Here is a 19,632-nt window from a genome sequence, read left to right on the forward strand (position 1 = left end):
TAGAAAGAGCATAAAGTGTGGCAGTGACCTAGTCTGTGTGACTCCATTAAAACAAAAAGATTTCACAGATTACACTCTTAACTAAGGTGCACTTCATCTTGCATCAGGCCTTCCTGGCTGCAAATTCACAGCAGCTTTGAAAGAAAAATTCATCAGATTCCAAAAGGAACGTGGATGATGATTTGCATTTTGCAGTGTGATTTTTTATAATATTTAATATCGTGTTCATTGTACTGTATTTTCCTTCGGTTTTATTCCTTCCTTTCTTAGAAGCTTAACAACGGAATTATATTGGAAACCTAAACTCAAGTGGTGCCCCAAGCTTTTGTTGTTTTAAAAGTCCCAGTGATGCAGCTTGGTTACCCAACTTCATCTTTAGCTGGCTGTAGATGCGTGAAGGTTCGTTATCCCCCTGGTTTAACTGGGGGGCCCTGTCTCGGTTCCTCTCTTAGCTTGCGTAAGCGCTTGTCCATGTCTGAGTCCTCGCACACGGAGAGCGACTCCAGCCCACCCCTGACGGTCCGCCGGCGATGCTCGGGGCTCCTCGACATGCCCCGCTTTGCCATCTCTGCCGAGGACGAGGGGACCGCCCTCAAGAGGCCCCAGTCCGAGGGGATGCTCCTGTCCACGGTGCAGTCGCGGGAGGGGCTGCCGGTGCCCATTCCGGAGCAGCCTGTGGAGCACGAGCTGCAGCTGGAAGGTGATGCCGGACCCACCACCCCCTCCACGGCCGTCAGCAGCGCCTCAACGCTGACAGGTACGTGCCCCGTGTGATGGTGGCGCCCAATAGGGCCGTGTCAGCTTGCAGAGGTTAACTCGGTAAAACTGGATCTGGATGCCGGGTGATGGGGCTGTCTCATGCTGAAGTGGTTATTTTAGTGTAGTTCTGTGGATGTGCTTGCCTTTGAAATAACAGCGGCGGTTTCATCTCTCCAAAATTACGTCTTAGATTTCAGTCCTGTCACTTCAAATCGATTTAGGTCTCCTCGTGCTCGAGACCCATATGATCTGTGCCTACTTACAGCCACTGGGTGCCTACCTGAGGCAGCATTAATTGAGGCATTAGTCAGAACAGATCACTGCTGAGTTGGAGCTGCAGAACATGGGGTGTCAGCCATACCAACAGATCCCTGTGTCATGTGGTTTTATTCGTCCCAAGAGTTTAGAGTAGAGACTTAAAATATGCTGGGGAAGTGGGGCTTGTGTCAGGGACTTGCTACTTGCTGTCACAGCCAAATATGCCAAAATGTAGTCAGTTGGAGGCTTAGAAAATTTCAGCCTAAATTTAGTAGAGTGAATCTTAGAAGTCAGTGTTTGACTTCTCAGCAATTTTTAGTGATCTAGGACTGTTCTTCAGCAGTGGGCTGAGCTGGACCTTCCCTGTGATGGTGCCCTGGCCTGTGGCAGTGCAGGACTGGATTGCTGGAGTGTCCCCAGCTGCTGTCCCTTTCAGGGCACAGGAAAGGCAGGGAATGAAGTTGCCTGTTCCTGTCAACAGAGGAGGCCAGAACTGGAAACTGCTGAGAAGTAGTAAGGAGGGAAAAAAAGGGAAGTTTGGACTAATGGAAGAGAGCGGGGAAAATGAATAAAAGGTTGGCGAGATAATATTTGAGAAAGAAAGCACATTTAGAGAAAGGCCTAGATTGTAATGTTGAATAACAAGGAATAACTAGGTAAGAAAATAAGTTGCTGGGAGAAAGTAGGAGCAAGCAGGCAAAGCAATTGTGGATGCATTGGGAATGGAGAGGAAAGGGATGCTGAGCGGCAGCAAGAATGGACAAGGTGGAGGGCACTGGGCAGGTGTGGCGGTGGATTGACAGCAGAAGGTGGAAATCCCTGGAGGAAATTTGTTCCAGAGTAAAGCCAAAGATCCCCACATCTCATTATTGCTCTTCTGCAGTCCAGTCTGTGAAATCCTGAATTGTCTCATTCCCCTCTATGACCCATTCTCCCAAAAGAGGCTTAGTGCTGCCGTCATGTTCTCCACTAAGCCAATGGGAAAATGTGCAGGAGTGGAAGGAGTAAGCTACCTCATACTTAGGTGTCAGAAGTGGAACCTTAGGTTCCTAATTTCACGCTAAGAGCCTAGAAACATGCTATTAAAAAGGGTAAGAACGCTTCCATTGGTAATTTGAGTATCTTCAAGTGGAAGCAGGCAAAAGTGAAGCTCCCCTGGGCGTCCTGCTCCCCTGAGCCCAATACATCAGAGCAGTCTTTAATCTAGTGCGTGGGATTCAGGGATACCATTGCTTTGGTGTCCCCAAAGTCAGAGGCTTGAAAGGAGTTTGATTCCTGTTGCTGTCTCGGAGTACTCCTCTAATGTACCTGGCACCTTTTCACACGCAGCCTCCGAATCCGGGTTCTTCATTGTCCGGGAGCCTGATTTGAAACTCTGTGGTTGTTAAATGTTGAACAGGCATCTGGTACTGAGGTCCCTGGAAATGCTGCTTTGAATTTTTATTTTCATGGTACTTCCTGCTTTACTTAGTATGCAGAGGCAGTGGTGCCCACTTAAATAACGATGATCAATGTTTTGTTCTGTCCTCATTGTTCAAGATGTGGCCCTTAGGCTTTATTTATTGCACGCAGCTTAAAATTTGCCTTTGAAGACAGAATGATTAATTTCCCTCGTGGACTTGCTGTGATGCTCACCACTTTCATTTCTAAGCACCTTGTAAATTCTAATTACTGTATTTTCATAGTGCCCCTTTAAGGTATCACATGGGGAACTGAGGCACTGGACTTGAGCACAGCACCCCAGCCCTCTGTATCTGCTGTTGTTACATGCCTGGTCTGATCTTCAAGATTACTTTGCATTTTCTGTATAATTATAGCAGTTAAGTAATTCAAGACTAAACTGCAACGGTGCTCAGAAGGGGGCAAATTAAGATTGTCTTTGCAATCCACATTTTTACTCTCCCTGACTTTAGTACCTTAGTATTCTTTTAGAGTGGATTTTTTTTTTTATGTGCAACTCCAGGAGAACCCGGCTCTTATATTACAGGCAGTTTTAACTTAAAGATTGACAGTTCTTGCTGGTTGTAAAAATGGAGCACTTTCCATAAACCTGTTTTCATCTGTGAACGATCCCATTGAAGTGGCGTGCAGAACTGCACCGCAGCTTTAGGATTCATGGAACTGCCACTGAGCAATGTGATTTCATTAGCGAGCTTTTCCACAGAATAGGAGCCGCTAATTTTCTGTATTCGGAATAACACCATTTCTGTAAATAAAAATTCAAGCCCTGGGGTTTCTTCTTAGGAAAATTTACTCTTGGACTTCATGTAAACATGACTTTGATTTAATGTATTTTGCCTGTAGGGGAATAGACTGTTAGGAATTCCCTGTGGTTCTAATCTGTTTTAATTTAAACTGTAGCTGGGAGCACTGCAGATTTCTCTGATCCACGAGCTCGCAGTAATAGCAATGAAGGCCCAGACTTTACCACTCCAAAAGCCATCAGCGATTTGGCAGTGCGGCGGGCACGACACAGGTTGCTCTCTGGGGAATCAGGGGAGAAACGTACCTCGAGACCTGTCAATAAAGTGATTAAATCAGCATCCGCTACTGCCTTGTCTCTCCTGATTCCCTCAGGTAAGAAATGCCTCGAGTGAGGCATTGTCAGAATCTGCAAGCGCTAAACAAAAGGTCTGCAAACAGATCCTCCCCCTTCGCTCTCCTGGAATAATGCCTTGCCTGGCAGGAGGGGAGAGATGTAACTTTTACTGCTCGCAGGTTGATGAACACTGCTGTGCCACAGACAGGAGCGGTGCGTGTGTGGTCTGACTGCAGCTTCTGCAAATGGCAGCTGGGCCCTGTTCCTTCCCTGGTTTTGTTTAAATTGGCTCCTAGCTGGTCTCTAGACCATGGTGCAGCAAGGAGGTGTAGAGCCACAGAATGATTTTAACTCTCAAGGTACTATTTTTTGGCCAGGGTTGGGGGGGAAGAGTCACATGCAAACTATAGTGCTGTTTGGGAGCAAAATGTGTTTGGTGCATTTCTGGTGCGTGCACCGGGAGGGTTCAGAAACTCCAGATAGCTTGGTTGAGGTTGAGTGTTCAAGAATTGAATAGTGTAAGTAACTCACTAAGTCAGTCAAAGCTGAACCACTTACGTTGTTGGCCTGGCTCTGTCTACAAGCAGAGCCAAACCTTTACAATTCCCAAAGCCAGGTGGTAACTCCTAGAGAACAGCTCAGTCATACTGAGCTACGACAGACTGGTTCAGCAAGAGGAGGCTCTCCCCACAGGGGCTTTGTCCCCTCTTCCCAGAGGATAGAACCATGCTGTATTTCCAGGGCTGTACCTGTTCCTGCCTATATGGGAACAGGGAATGTGTCTGGGCCAACTCAGCAGAACCTGCTGGCAGAGCGATGCCCACATGCCTCCCTCAGCCAGAGAGCTGGAGGCAGGGATGCACCTGCTCTTGGCACCCTCGTGGTGATGCACATCACATTTCTTGTGGTTTAGGCATCGGTTGCTTTTCAAACTGCAAACTCCCTCGTGAAAATCTCTAAAATGTGTATTTAATCACCCAGCAAAGGTTCCTCCAGAGCTGCTCTCATCTGCCAGGTAAATATGTGCTGGGCGATTCAGCAGGTGTTTCTTAATGGATTAGAGATTACCTTCTACAGCTGCATTTAATATTCCTGCTCTTTGGGTTTATTTTACTGATGTTGACCAGCTTCACTTTAAAATGGGAGTTTTTTATTTGCTTCATATTTTAAAATGTGGATGTTGTTCCACTAGCAAGCAGAGTCTGATAGTTTATCTGATAGTTCAGCCCACAGCTGTTTGTTTGGGAAACTCACTCTAAAATACACTTGTGATGTTGTTTTCCAGTAGCAAAGTCCCTGCAGTTGCTAATTTTTTAGGGTTAAGTATTTTTACCCCTGTGAATTTAAAACACTACCAAAACTGTCTAGTAGTTGTTGTCTGATTGCATACTGATTTTTTTTGTGTTAATACAAACTGCTCTGGATTTATCTCAGCACCAGTATATAACTTGCACTGAGATATAGAGATGTCTGATCTTTTGTTGGAGGATATTATGTCATAACCTGGAAACTGAGTGTTCCAGGATTGTGCCCATGGCAAATGCTTATGGTGGGTTGTAAATCCTGGAAAGAGAAGCAGTAAACACTGTGACCCAACCATAATCCTGTACGAGCAGTGCTGCTGTATTAAATATACATCTCCAAATGTGCCTTTTTGAAAGCTCTGCTCATTTTTGTATCATGAAGCACGAATTAGGCAAAGCTGCAGACAAACCCAGCTCTGGTGAAGAAACCATGAGCTTTAAGAGCACCGGGAGAGATGGTTCCTTTCTTAGCTGTTCTCTAACAAGAATTTTCTCTCTTTTGGAGGCCTGGTTTCCTAATTTTTGCTCACCTTTGTGTCATCACTGTAGATCACCACACGTGTTCTCCATTGGCCAGTCCAATGTCACCTCATTCTCTATCCTCCAACCCATCTTCGAGGGACTCCTCACCCAGCCGCGACTTTTCTCCTGCTATCGCAAACCTGAAACCACCAATCATCATCCATCGGGCTGGAAAGAAATACGGTTTCACTCTCCGTGCCATTCGCGTCTATATGGGTGACAGTGATATCTACACTGTGCATCACATGGTCTGGGTATGTCTCTGCTTTGCTAAAAAGAGTACCCTTGGGGCCAGAAATGCGTCTAGCCAGGGTTGTGGGATTTAGCTTTGTAAGTTGTGTTTTGCCACCCTGTTTTCTCTCTCCTTATTCAGACCCAAAGTTGTCTTTTTGGGGTGGGGAAAAACCCCTTTATAACTATCTAACTAACTAACAGCATTTTGGGTTTTCCTGTAGGAGTTTTCAAGCCCATCACAGAACCACGGCAACCTTTCTGTCCTTCTTTTTTTTTCCCTGGTTACATGAATCCACCTTTTTTCACCTGCAGCACATACTTTAAAGCATGTTTCTGTGTGCATACCTCTTTCTCTTTGCTGGGGGCTGTTGCATGAGGGCCCATTGTGCCTAATTTATTCAGGCTCGTGCTGGCGATTATAACCTGCTTCTGATCGCTTCAGTCTGCTGGGGTTTTCCAAACAGTCGCTTGGAATTGATTACAAGCCTTAAAGCATCGCTGCTGCCGTGCTGATTGCCATGGGATTCAGCTCTTGGCTTAGCTGTGAGCTGTGCTAAAAGGTCTGGTTTCCATGACTGTATCGCTTCCCTCCCATTACTTGTGGCACTTGATCTCTGTGTTCCTTTTTTGTTGAGGTAGATGACTTCTCGGAATGATCCATTCCCCGAAGCAGTGTTGTTAGGATTGTGTGGTTAGGGAGAATGCAGTAAGGGGTAAAAGTGGTCCATTCTGTTCCTTGTATTTCTGTATTCATCAGACAATTTGGACTTCATATGCTTTGGTCATTTTTTAACACTCATTCTTACCTAGAGAAATAACCCGAGGCTGCATTTTTTCCCTTGCCCCTCTCTTGCTTTCCTTGAAAAATGGTGAGTTTACCAAGATACTCATTTGGAGTCCTTTCTGGGTAGAGGGAGAGTTGCTGCATTCTGCAGTGCATCTGTCTCCCTCATGGTGAAGGAGGTTTACCTCTCTGATCAGCGACAGGGGAAAGGCAGTGTGTTCACAGGGGAAAAGATGTGGTGTTTGGATAGGTTAATAAAGGATGGGAAGTGGAAAATGGGATGAGATGCAGTATAGGCACCTTGGGTTCCAGCATGTACATGGAAGGATGCTGGATTTGGGATGGCAAAGAAATTGAAAAAGACTGAATGTTTGTCTGTAAATCTAGAGTATCTAGTTAACATTTGTAAGTGCTAAAAACTTCTGAAAGTGTGTTAGGCCTTCTGCTTTGGGAAGAGCTGGTCTCTTGATCAGCTTAACCATCCAGGCTGCCTTGGATCAGGGGAAGGCTTGGCAGGATGCTGGGGGAGGAGTGGAAGAAGAGCACAGGGTTTTGTGCTTGGCTGTGCCAGTCGGTGGTTTCTCTCACATTTCCTTGAAGCAGCTGGCACTGGCTGCAGCAGGAGGTGAGACGGATGGATGGGCTTTGAGTCTGATCTGGGCCAGCAATCCTGCTCGTTCCCCTTCTCAAATCAGTCATGCCCTTGTCGTTGCCAGCACGTGGAGGAAGGTGGCCCGGCGAACGAAGCGGGACTGCGGGAAGGGGATCTGATAACCCACGTCAACGGGGAGCCGGTCCATGGGCTGGTGCACACGGAGGTGGTGGAGCTGATTCTGAAGGTAAGGGAACTCAGCACTGTCACATTTTGGAAAATGTGAGCCATAGGTAAGTAATTGGCATTGTCTGAAATAACAAGTATGTACACAGCACCTGGTGGTATTTAAGAGCAGATTTGTAATGGTTGGTCTTAAAATTATCCACGTAAATGACTTGTGTTTGATACCTCCTCTGAGCAGAAGCTGTTTACAGAAAAAAATCCCCAAAGTTCTGGACTATTCCAAGAGACAGAAGACTTTGGGATTGCAAATAGAGGAGCAATCAGGATTATTATTTTTTTAAGATGAGCGAGACAAGCCATGATCTGTGTTGCAGATTCATCATGATAGATGCCTGATATGCTCACATCTGCCATCAGTCAGAGCACTGGGAATAGGATTGGTGACAGAATATCACTTTGTTCAAGTTTCCAAGTATTACAAGTATTAAATTGAGTCATTTGGGATCTCAATGGGAGAGGTCAGATGCTGTGTTCTGTCTGCCCTGGGAAGCTTTACCTACCAGCTGGGGTCTGAGCTAATCATTTGTGAAAGCCTGACTAACGAGGGCTCTCTCTCAGCAATTCCTTAATAAATGATAGGTAGAAATGCTGAGGGGAAAAATGGAGTTTGACAAAGGGTTACAAAATGGCAGGCAGCACTGAACTAGCAGCCTACCTGCTTAGCCTGCAGATCTGCTTCAAATAACCACGTTTTAAGCAATGCCTCTGTGTCTTGTGTCTGACAGAGTGGAAATAAAGTGTCCATCTCCACCACACCATTTGAAAACACGTCCATCAAAGTTGGTCCAGCTCGAAAAGCCAGCTACAAATCCAAGATGGCTCGTAGGAACAAGAAGAGCAAAACAAAGGATGGTCAGGAAAGGTTCGTTTTGATGTTTCTCTGTCAAAATGAAAGGGTAACCAAGATAATGTAAGAGGGATCTTCTCAAATCCATTTGCAGAGAATGTGTACCAGCAGGGACATACTTTTAGTTCTTCTTTTATTTAATTTTTTTTTCTCTTGAACTGTGATGTAAAATTGACTGAAATGTGCTAATAAAGGTAAATAAACCATTTGGGCTTGTAAACACCATTTGAATGCTCTTCCACAGTAAGAAGAAGAGTTCTCTGTTGAGGAAGATCACTAAACAAGCATCGTTACTTCACACCAGCCGGAGTTTATCGTCACTGAACCGGTCTCTGTCCTCTGGAGAAAGTGTGCCTGGCTCTCCAACTCACAACTTGTCTCCTCGGTCACCAACCCAGAGCTACAGATCCACTCCCGAGTCTGTACACTCAGGTAAAAAAAACAACCAACCAAACAAAACAAAACCAGGCCAAAAAAATCTAGTCAAACAGGGGAAAAAAAAGCTTGGAGAAGACTATTGCTGATTGATTAATTTTGGAAATAAAATACACAGCAGCAGGTAGTAGGTCTCTTTGGGAAGTAAATGACAGCTGTGATTTCGATTACCTTGAGGATGGATGTATTCTCGTTCCTTGATTCATTTAAAAATGAAAATCCATACATCCTTTTAAGAATGCATTTACTGTACTAGAGCATCCTTTCACTTTGATGCAAATGTGTATTGTAAGGTGCAGTCTTTTCATATCAGTTTGACACATTTTCTATGTTCAGAGAAAAGAAATCAAAACAGTGTCGCAGAGTCATATTTGAAAATTGAATCAGCTGCTGGAATAAAGGGATTTACATCTGGAGAATAGCAATGAAACACGTGGTTTGTCTGCTCAGAGTTGTGGTTTTTTTTCAGAAGGGTGTTCTGATAGCTGAGTGTTTCTTACTGTGCTCTGGTGTTGGGTGCTAACAATGTGAATTTCCATCAGAAGCCTGGCAATGTTACCTTGCAATATTACCACTAGCCTTTGGAGTAACATGGCATTGTGTCTTGACTTTGCATATCTTATTTGCAATAAGTTGTTTTAATGGCCAAATATATATTAATCTTCTTAATGTTTTTTAATTTGTTGTGTTTTTTGTTTTGTTTTAAGTTGGTGGCAATTCTTCCCAGAGCAGCTCTCCCAGTTCCAGCGTTCCCAATTCTCCAGCCAGCTCTGGACACATCCGCCCCAGCTCTCTGCATGGATTAGCACCAAAGCTCCAAAGGCAGTACAGGTCTCCAAGGCGTAAATCTGCAGGAAACATCCCTCTGTCACCACTGGCTCACACTCCGTCACCAACCCCACAGTCCACGTCACCGCAGCGCTCCCCATCCCCTCTACCAGGACACTCAGTTGGCAGCTCCAGCATTATCCAGTCTTTCCCAGTAAAGCTGCACTCCTCTCCACCCCTGGTGAGACAGATTTCTCGCCCCAAAAGTGCGGAGCCCCCTCGGTCTCCTTTGCTGAAGAGGGTGCAATCGGCCGAGAAACTCGCTGCCTCGCTGTCCTCCTCGGAGAAGAAGCTGGGCTCCTCACGGAAGCACAGCTTGGATATCTCTCACTCTGAATTCAAGAAGGAGATGTTGCAGCGGGATCCCAGTCTCCAGAGCTTACAGGAATCTGCCAATGAAACAACAGGTGGCAAACTCGGGCTGGCAGAAAAGGGGATGCTGCAGAAGCCGGGCTCACGGAAGTTGGGCGCCATCCGACAGGACAGGGTGGAGAGGAGGGAGTCTCTGCAAAAGCAGGAGGCCATCAGGGAAGTAGATTCTTCTGAAGATGAAACAGATGATGGTTCAGAAGATAGTCAGGATGGGAGAAGGCTGGACAAGCCTCATGGCAGTGGAGACCAAGGCTCAGATTCTTTTAATGAGGATAATAAGTTCTCGTCTAAATTGGAAAGCAAGGATAGTATTGAAGATGATGCTTTTCTACCTGAAGATCCAAAAGGTACAGAAGACTTGCAGAAGGGAAATACTCAACAGGCCAAGCCTGTTCCAGAGCCTCTGCAAGTCAGTGTCCACCCTTCCCCATCAGAGCTCCTGTCAAGAACTTCTCCAGAAAAATTAGCTAATTCAGAAAAGCCATTCCTAAAATCAGAAACACCTGCAAAGGAACATAAATTGCCAGAAAACAAAACTTTTGACTGTTTTGGTCCAAAAGACAGGTCTTCTGAAGCAATCAAAGACCTAGGGAGAACTACAGGTACTCAAAAAACAGTCGATCGCACAGAACATGTGCAGTGCCCGTCTATCAAACTCCTGGAACTTGAAGAAAGCGATTCTTCTGGGGCCTCCTGTGGTAAACTTGACCTGAAAGAGCCTGTGCTAACAGAGAGCAGTCAGAAAAAACAGGATTCCAAACCTCTGCTGGCACTTCCCTCGTGGTGCACAGCGAACACGAGCACTCCCGTCTCGGCGAGTCCCCCAGACCGCAGCGAGAAGGGTCACAAGGAGACGCCTCAGCCCGTGGAGCAGCACAGCACCTCACTCCTGTCTCCTGGAAGCGCCAGCGAAACGTCCCAAAGAAGTCCCAGTACTGAAAAGCAGCAGCCCAGCTCATCCCAGGCAGAGAGTGCTTTGACCTCCAGCAAAACGAGCCCAGCGGGACCTGCATCCTCCACACTCCTCATCCCCGGTGCCATCGAACGCGCGCTCTCCGTGTCTCAGTTGGTGCCCCTGGCTCAGAGCATGTTGGGCCCTTTGAAGCTCAGCATGGCTGGTTCTGGAGAGGTGGAGAAGAGAAAGGATTTGGGTGCTTCCTGTAAAGAAGAGAGAGATATGAAACAAAAAAGGCAGGAGATTTCACAAGTAGGAGAATGCCAAGAGAAAGCCAAACTACTGAGCACAGACGGTCTGAGCACGAGGAGCGGGTCCTGCTCAGAGTCCTTACACTCAGCAAAGCCCTGGGAGGCAACGTGTCCTGTGGTGGCCAAAAAGGAGGCAGCGTGCCCCGTGGTGGCCAAAAAGGAGGCAGCGTGTCCTGTGGTGGTCAAAAAGGAGGCGACTTCTTTTGGTGCTAAAGCATCTGAAGCGTTGGCAGGTAGCTGCAAAATCACTCCATCGAAAGAGCTGTCTCATGCTCTTGGACAAGCAGCTCTGAAAGCCTCTCCTCTGCCAGATGGCAGCACGAGGCCCTGTAAAGAAGGGACTCTGGCACAGGCAAAAAGCAAAGAGGTTGGAAATCAGTTAAAAATACAAGACTTTCCCCTGTCACATGACGATGCTGTGAAGAAAACATAGCAGCATCGCTGGTACTCATGGACTGGAGCATTCTGCATTCAAAATAGAGACTGCATGTTTGAATTTTGTAATATACACTAATATAAAATAGAACTTGTGTACATCTATTTTTGGGAGGGTTTTTTTCATACTGTTTTTTGTGTTTTTTCATCCTTGCTATTCTATTTTTGTACACAGTAATGCTTGCTGTTTGAGGTCTCTTTAGAACAGGGTATCTTTAAAGCAGGGCTTAAGAAACTGTTTGTTTATTTTTATTTTTTTTTCCCCCTTCCAGACCTTTTGTTTTGCCTGATTTTAGGGCCTGGTGTGCTCTTCCCTCTAATCCTGCATTCATTTGAGACCCCCAAAATTCTGAGTACAAAAAAAGGCAGCTTGTTTTTAAATTTCAGCTTTTTAGCATTCTCTTTGAAATTCCATTGAAATTCAAAAATATCGGGTTTTTGCTTCAATTTTACAATCTGATGTCCTTTGGCAAGAATAAGAAACAGCTCTCTTGTCTACAAGTTCACTCTGGAACTACAGACCCTCCTTGGTGCAAGTATGACCTCTTTGTGTGTCTCCACAGTCCTGTGTCCTTAGAGGATATGGAGACAAAGGGCTTGGCTGGAGAGGCTGGACAGAGGGACAGATCCCTGTCTTCTCTTTAAAGCAAGTAAGAGTATTTTTCAATGGAATTATCAGAAAGAGAAATCTCCAATCCGTAAGCTGGCTTGTTGGGGGATTGTTTTTACTTATCCTTTGTAGGACACACGGCAACTTTTCCCTCTGTTTTTAAAGTTTTAGTGATGTTTTATCTTCCTTTCTCTGGCTTCAATTCATAACTTGCCCTGCCTTGGAGTAAGTGACCCCAGGAAAGGGGTGCCTGTAGGTTGGTTTTAAAGTAGAGGAATTTGTAGTCACGTGTTCTCCAGTACGTCTTGGGGAAAGTTATCTCGATGATGAACGACCCTTGGAGACTTTTCCTTCTCTTGGTGAGTCTAAGTAGGTAGGGGTTTTAAGGTGTTCCTTAACATTTCTGAATTGGGGCTTGGGAAACTTGCTGGGTTTTCTGAATCTGCCCGTTTTAAAAACAGACAAACTCGTGAAGAGTTTGGTCTCCTCAAGTTCTGTGGACAAGCTGCAAGCAGACTTCAAACCACGTGTGATATTTTCAGATTTCAGCTTTGATAGCTCGATCATTGCCACTGCTGAGGTCACTTTCCATGATAAAGTTACTCTTTGCTCTTAGGTTTAGACATGGCTTTGCTTTAAGTGTGACCAACTCTGGGTAACAGTGCTCCTTGCTGAGGATTGGGTCAATAATAATGCACCAATAAATGTGTTGAGTGGTGACCCCTATAGCACTGTAAGCCATTTCTTCATCCAGTTAAAAGTTCCTCTCAATTAACACTCCCATCATTTGTCCCAGATTGTGCTCAGCTTGTATTCTAGTCTTGTCTGAGTGTATCTCCCTGCGGATCACCCGTGAGGGATAGAATCCTGCTCACTGGCTTACTCTGTTAGAAGCAGAATGACTGTGCAACAGTATTCCAAGCTAAACCCCGCTCTGTTGGTCTGATTTCCTTACACTGCTGCTTCCTTCGCTGTCTTGGCTTTTCCTGAACTTGAAGTTTTGATTCGTTTCCCCTAAATGCAAATATGTTTTTATATAGGAATATATTTTCTCCGTATCTTTCAATTTGATTTCAGTTCAATCCGCAGCTCACACACACACAAAAAAAAAATCTCTGAAATCTCACCCTGCTCCTTTCTGTGTTCCCCCCATTATGTATTTGATTTTGGCTGCTTGAATTTCATTTCTGGACCAAGGTTTGGTTTGGTTTGGGCTCTTTTTTTTTTTTTTTAACCTGTTTGAGTGTTTACTCCATGAATCTGTGTGAACATGTATGATGTCGCTACTACACTAACCAAAGCCTCAGTGCTCCCAGGTAACGCGTTAATAAACCTTGCTGTGATGGTGTTGAGAGCAGAGCCTGCTGTGCTGTCTGTCTGCTCTTTTTCCTTGGAATTCATAGGCTGCTCGTATACACTTGGTTTGCAGTTACAAACCACAGTATTTCCACTGCCTTGTCAGGGTCCTGGGTGTCTCCATCCTCTCAAAGCGCTCTTGGTGGTGAGCATCATTCAGTGCTGATTTGGAGCAACAGCAAGTTAGGAACGGGCTTGGCAGGATCTGGTACTTAACCTGGCTGGTTTTCTCCCTGATGGGTTGATCTACTAAAAAATCACTGAGAAACAGTGCAGGATGTTATGGCATGGACAGGAGTAGTGAAAAATGGATTTGGCATCCTGAGTCTGTGGTAATTATAAAGACAAGCCTCAGGCTGATCTCCTGAGAGCACCTGACCTTGGTGAGATGGAACTGTCTGTGTAAATTAAGGAGTGAGCCCAGAGTTGTGTGAGGACGTAGTCCAGCCTGGCTGTTCCCTGGATAGCAGGTCCTCCATTCCCTTCTGTGTTTAGAAAACCCAAGGGGAAAGCCAACCACTGCCCCTAGGAGGTTAGCAGAGGATGAGCCAGGCTGGGTAACCTGGCTCATCCCACAGTGGAAGGGATGGGACGGTACCAGCTCTAAGCTGCTGACTCCCTGCCTTTGCAGCCAGTGCTTCTCGCCCTGAATTGCAGAGTTATCCGTTCTTAGGGATAAAAAGAGGAGTGAAACGCCTTGCTATGTCACAGCTCTTGCTGCTTGTGCCTGCGTTGGGCAAAGAAGAGGTGAGGTGTGTGTTTCCTTGCCTCTTTTGTAGCTACGGTACAGAAGGTGAACAGTGCAATTAAATATCCCTGGTTTTTTGGAAGCTAAAGAGAAACAGCGTTGCCAGGAAGGCATCCTAGTGAAGCCCTGTATTCCCTACTCCTGGTCAGTCTTGTAGTTTCCCTCTGTGTGCCAGGTGCCCCATCGTCCCAGTTCCACCTTCTGTCAGATTTCGATGGCGCGCCTTAGCAGAAAGCCTGGGGAGAAAAGCCTTTCGCTTTTAAATCTTGATGATGAGCCAGATAGATACACCAAGACTTCTTCCTTGCTCTGCTACAAGTTCCTTCAATGCCTTCTCAAATAAACTTGCAAAATGCTTTGGGGAAGAACGAGATGTTGGAAGAGCTGTTTCTGAGGAGCCAGAGCGCGTTCCCAGCGCCGTTTCGGACCCGCAGTGCCCGAGGGAAGCCCTTGGCAAGCCCAGACCTCGGGCTCCGTAGGGAACCTTGAGTCAGGCAGGTGTGTGTTTGGTGAATGAGCCGTGCATGTCACCATCCAAATATGCTGCTTTCCCCGCTTTGTTTCCCTCTTCTGTCAGCTTGGATGTGTCTCCTGCTCCTCATCCACGTAGGGATGGCGGCATCTAAGCTGGTTCAGCCTCTGCAGCTCCTCTCTGCTCCTGCATCCAGCTGGCCCATCCCTGCCCTGTGCCTCATTTCAGTGTTATTTTTCCCTTTGTCTCTTACTGTTGCAAACTAAGAGAAATGGATGATATTTATTGTAAATATTAGACTTTAGCATTGTACCAGCCACTCCTGGTCCGAGTGTCAGAGGTCTTTGGCTGCTGCTGTACTAAAGAGCGCTTGTGGGGAAGGGGTAGGAGTGACCAGTGGGTTTGTTTGCCACACTTGCATTAAGGTGTGATTTGGAGTATATTTTTTTTTAAGTTGTTTGTTTGTTGTTTTTTTTTTTTTCTTCTGAAGAGGGGAGGATAAAGTCTTTCTCTGGTTTTCTCTTACTGGATGTGAAGGATAATTCTGTACTTCTAGTAGAAGATTTGACAGAAGTGTGTGTTTACGTTGTGTTCGATTACCATATCCAGGTGGCTGTGAGAGCACCTCCTGCGCTGGGCTCTGCCAAGCCGTGTCACTCAGCACTTAGCTAGATAAGAGAAAGTGTGAAATTTCTGTGTTTTTAGAAACTTGAACAATTGCCACATAATAGCGGTGCAATAATTTTTATTCATGTTGTACCTGCATGTCGATGTTCAAATCCTCCTCCAAAATAAATATTTTTTTTTTTTTTTTTTTTTTTACATAAATCCAAACTCGTGTCTGTCTCTTGTTTTCGTCTCCCCTCGCTTTCCCTCAGCGCCTGGGGGTGGCTGTGCCTCCAACCCGCCTCCTCAACCGGCTGCTGGATGGAGCAGAAAACGGCCCATGGAACATCAGGGTATTGCAGTAACTCTGCCAGGCTCTTCGGGATTTTCTGCTCCAAAGGCCAAGTGTGTGGGTAAGCTGAAACTTCCCACTCTGAAACTCAAGCCCAGAATTTACCACCCTCCACTAAGTCCATAAGTATATAGTGTCCTGTGTCCCTGCTGACGCAGGGTCCTGATTCTCAGTTCTTACTAAAGGGGTAAAAACGTGTAAGAGTTGACACTTGGCTGAGCATGGTGAGGATGTGACTGGCCACAGTTAAATACCGTGGTTGAAGGGTGTAGGAATTGGGTGAACAATAAAATGTGAAGGGTAATGGGCTGCCGGTGGTACTGGTATGGCATTGTCTTGGATTAGCCAAATGGCGTGAGGCAGCAGGTGCCCCCTTGTGCACCCACTTATTTAGGCCACCCCCATGACACACCACCCAAAACCTTTCCAGAAACAGCCCTTTGCTTTTAACATTCGCAGGTGTGCCCTCTCCACGTGGAAAAGCCTTCAGAGGCTATTCCCGTCCTTGGAAAATAGTGCTGGGGAGACATTCATGGCTGATGGGGGGGGGGGGGGGGGGGGTGGATTGGACTGAGCCTCATTCGCTGCTGCCAAGGATGCTCAAAATATCCCGTGTCTCCGTGCTCCGGAGGAGCTGCCGAGCAGAAGTCGGGGGCGAAGCAGAGCTCGGTCCGCGGGGGATTCGCGGAGCCCCCGCCGGCAGCGCTCGCCGCGTCGCTGGGCGTCATCGCTGACGCCGGCCCGAGGAAGAGCGATGCTCCTGCCCACGCGGGGAGGGACCCGCGGGGCCCGCGGGGACGGGAGCGCACTGAAAGGACGCTGGTGCCTCTCCTGCAGCCTGCCTGGCACGGCAGAGGCTCCCTGCTCCGGCCGCCGCGCAGGGAACTGGCTTGGAGCAGGAGCTGGCCGTGCCCCGCAGCCTCTCCTTGGTCCTTCCTGCGGGGATGAGCAGGGATGTAGCAGCAAGGGACTTTCAAATTACGTCTTCATGGAAACATACTTCTTCTTCTTTTTTTTTTTTTTTTTTTTCCTTCTGCTTTTTAAAGACTGACTAGCTGGAGTTTAATTAAGGCTGAGTTTAATGTCCACAGCCCTCCTACAGAGGTTCCTCCGGTTAGAAATAAATTACTCTTAGTCTGCAGCATTCTTCCTAAGGAATCACCCACAACAAATAAGGGCCATTTTCCTCCCAAATGATGGCATGCACGTGGGCAGCCCAGCACGCTTTGGCACCCTTGCCAGCACTGATACTTGACTCCTTCCCCCAGGATCTGAGAGTGTGAGTGAGTCTCCAGGCAAAGTCCCACTGCCAACAGACAGGCTGCCTGCAGATAACCTGGAATTTTGAAGAGGGGAACTATGGGGAAAGCCAAAGCAGTCTGCACGGCTGCTTGGTCTCCCACTGTTGACAGCCTGCCCTGAATGGAAGCCACGGCTGGAATTGCTGTTGGATGCACCAGGGACTAGACAGGAACCTGGGGCGCCTCATGCACTGCACCCCCCATGTTGCTGCCTGTGCCCCCTGCACGTCAAGGACGTGAACTGAGTGCAGGGTGCTGAGACCTGGGGGGGGGATGTTGTGTAGATGTCTGTGGCTCCACAGGGCTTAACCCTTCATATCCAGCTCTGCCCTGTGCAACCTCATTCCCTCTGACCATGGAAACCCTCAGGGCTGGCCTGCAGCCACCCCCTCTCCCGCCTCCATCACGTGCTGGTGGAGCTTTATATTTTAAACGCTGATTAGGGCTGACCTCATATTTCAGAGCTTACTTCATAGTCACTAATGAGGGATTAGGAATGTTAAGCTAATTAGCAATCAGCAAACGAGGGCTCAGTCAGTCTTCTCAGCCTGACACGCTGTCAATGAACGAGTTATTTGATGATTATCGTAAACCCGCTCAAACGGGCTGCCTAATTCTGATGGGCAGCCGGGAACCCGGGTGAGCTGCAGCCCGGGTGATGGGAGCCCGTGGCCCCACATGGCCCTGCTGCTCTCTGCAGTCAGGAGGGTGCAGGACACCTGCTCCTGGAGTCAAAAGGATTCAAATAAGTAAATGAATTTGGGGGGTTTTTCCCAGCTCGAATTTATTGAGGCATAGTGCGAACTGCCCAGCCTCGCTGCTCTGAGAGAGGCTTTACCTGATAGGCCACTGAAGGAGGGAATTTGGCCACCCCTGCATGCTGTTTGGCTCCAAAAATGCTCTCAACCCAAACTTTCCCTGCTGGGAAACCTTCTCAGAGCAGCCTGGCTTTCGGCGGGGTTTCAACTCCCTGGGTCGTTAATTTAGATTTACTTCCCCATCCCACCCTTTGCTCCACCAGGGAAGCGTGGCAGCCAGGAGGTGTGGAAGGTGGAGGGAGGTAAGCTTAGCAGTGACCTGATCAATATTTCACACTGGAAAGGGAGAGAAAAAGCTAAACCCCAAACTATGAAACTCCAGAATGCTTGTGGGAATGAAGCAAAGAGGGAAATGAATTGGACTAATGAGTTGTCCTGGCCCGGGAGGGCTGGATGGGGGACTGCTGGACTCTGTTCTACCTGCTGTTTCTCCATTCTATTCAGTGTATTTAGGACCCGAGGAAGCTCCACACCTGATGATGGCCCATGTGGACAGGGGACTCAGCCACGTCCCAGGAACACACTCCTTTTTTGCTGAGGGGCGGTTCGGGAACAACACGAGGGATGGGGACCAGCAGCACTGCTGCCAGGCCAGTGCCACTGTGAAAGAATGTGTCTCTGAGGATGGGGGAGCTGCTCTGCCCTGGGTACAACTCTGCTTTTTGCTGGGTGATGCCAAAAAGGGCCCTTTTCAGCCTTGAATATGGGGGTCAGGGTGATGGCAAAGGCTTGTGGATGGATCTGGGGCAGGGACTGAGCAAGGCTGCTCCTATTGCTCCCTGACACTTATTTTCCTGTCTTTTTGGGGAAAAAAAGTAAAGCTTTCTCCTCCTTTGTAACCAGTGTGGACAGAGGTTTTCTTCCCACAGGGGCTCAGTGCTGGCCAGGACACGAGGCCATGACCTCCTATCCACCCATCCAGCCACCGGCTGGGGATGGATCCATCCTGCCCCGTGTCCGTGCCCTTCCCCATGTGCCACCCCGGCTTGGCAGCCTGGGAGCTAAAAATAAGCGAAAGGCAGGGGGATAACCGGGTGCCTAAATATATCCCTTCTTAAATTAGCACCAGGCGACTGCCTCGCAGTCACGTCCGTCTGCCCACTAATCCCACTAAGCTGTGCCCGCGTCACGGGGCTCCCCTGAAGAGCCTTCCCTGAGCTCGGGCACGGAGCATCGTTGCTGGTGGATTGTTCCCTCTGACCCTGCCTACGGCCTCAGGCGTGGCAGGAGGCTCCCGGGGATGGCCCGGCGTGGGAGGGCAGCGTGACACGGGGGTTAAAGCGGCGTGGGGAGGGTCAGCGGTGAGGCAGGAGCTCTGGAAATGTGCGAGACGGGGCAGGGGGTTGCTGTGTGCCAGGAACAGTGATGCCATGGGGTGGGAACCTCTCTAGAAGCGGGATGCTCTGCCCTGTCGCTGCCTGGAGAGCTCCTGAGTGTGCAAGGCTGCCACTGAACTCGCTGGGGTCAGGCTGGGAGAGAACCCTCCTCCCCCATGACTCAGTGGGAGCATCCCTGGCGCTCACCCGAGGCGGTGGGTCAGGCAAGATTTAACCCATCACAGCTTCACCGGGCTCTGAGGTCCTTCAGCTGCCTGAAAGCTGGAGTTGCACCACGGCTGCTGGTTTTAGCATCTTCTTCTATTTCTAATACAGTCATAGAAATAAATATTTCTGGTTTGCCCCTTTGCAAGGGCTCTGGGTGCCAGCAGGGAGGGATGCAGGGGAGGATGGGCTAAACCCATGGGCCTGGTGGCTGCAAACTCCTCTCTGGTCAGCAGCTGGCTCTTCCTCTTTACTAAAAGGCTGGATTTCCCCCAAAGCTGGCTTCTGGGAGGCTCTATGAGCAGCACAGTGCATCCCAGAAGGTTTTCCCTTGGGTTCCTTTAGAGCATATGACCAAGCCACCCCTGCTGTAAGTGAGCACATGGGTCTCCACTGGTCTAGGAGTAAGTCTGGGCTTTGCTCTGGCAACCCCTATTAATCCTGGAGGAGAAGGTCTCTGGGAAAGG

The 19,632-nt window shown here is 47.9% G+C and overlaps 1 protein-coding gene across 1 annotated transcript in view; it reads left to right on the forward strand.

Moving 5' to 3' along the window:
• The window catches only part of MAST2 (microtubule associated serine/threonine kinase 2), a 190,905-nt gene extending 177,839 nt beyond the window's left edge, over positions 1-13,066 (forward strand). Inside the window, exons 24-30 of the mRNA XM_027893597.1 lie at positions 453-757; positions 3,379-3,594; positions 5,410-5,636; positions 7,117-7,239; positions 7,964-8,100; positions 8,330-8,517; positions 9,228-13,066. Coding sequence (XP_027749398.1) covers positions 453-757; positions 3,379-3,594; positions 5,410-5,636; positions 7,117-7,239; positions 7,964-8,100; positions 8,330-8,517; positions 9,228-11,359 — 3,328 coding nt within the window. The 3' untranslated portion in view covers positions 11,360-13,066. The remainder of the gene's footprint in view (positions 1-452; positions 758-3,378; positions 3,595-5,409; positions 5,637-7,116; positions 7,240-7,963; positions 8,101-8,329; positions 8,518-9,227) is intronic.
• The last annotated feature ends 6,566 nt before the right edge of the window (positions 13,067-19,632 follow it).

The sequence above is a fragment of the Empidonax traillii genome, unplaced genomic scaffold (assembly GCF_003031625.1).
Source record: "Empidonax traillii isolate 1590-97213 ecotype Southwest subspecies unplaced genomic scaffold, ASM303162v1 scaffold15:size5535645, whole genome shotgun sequence".
NCBI classification, from domain to species: Eukaryota; Metazoa; Chordata; class Aves; order Passeriformes; family Tyrannidae; genus Empidonax; species Empidonax traillii.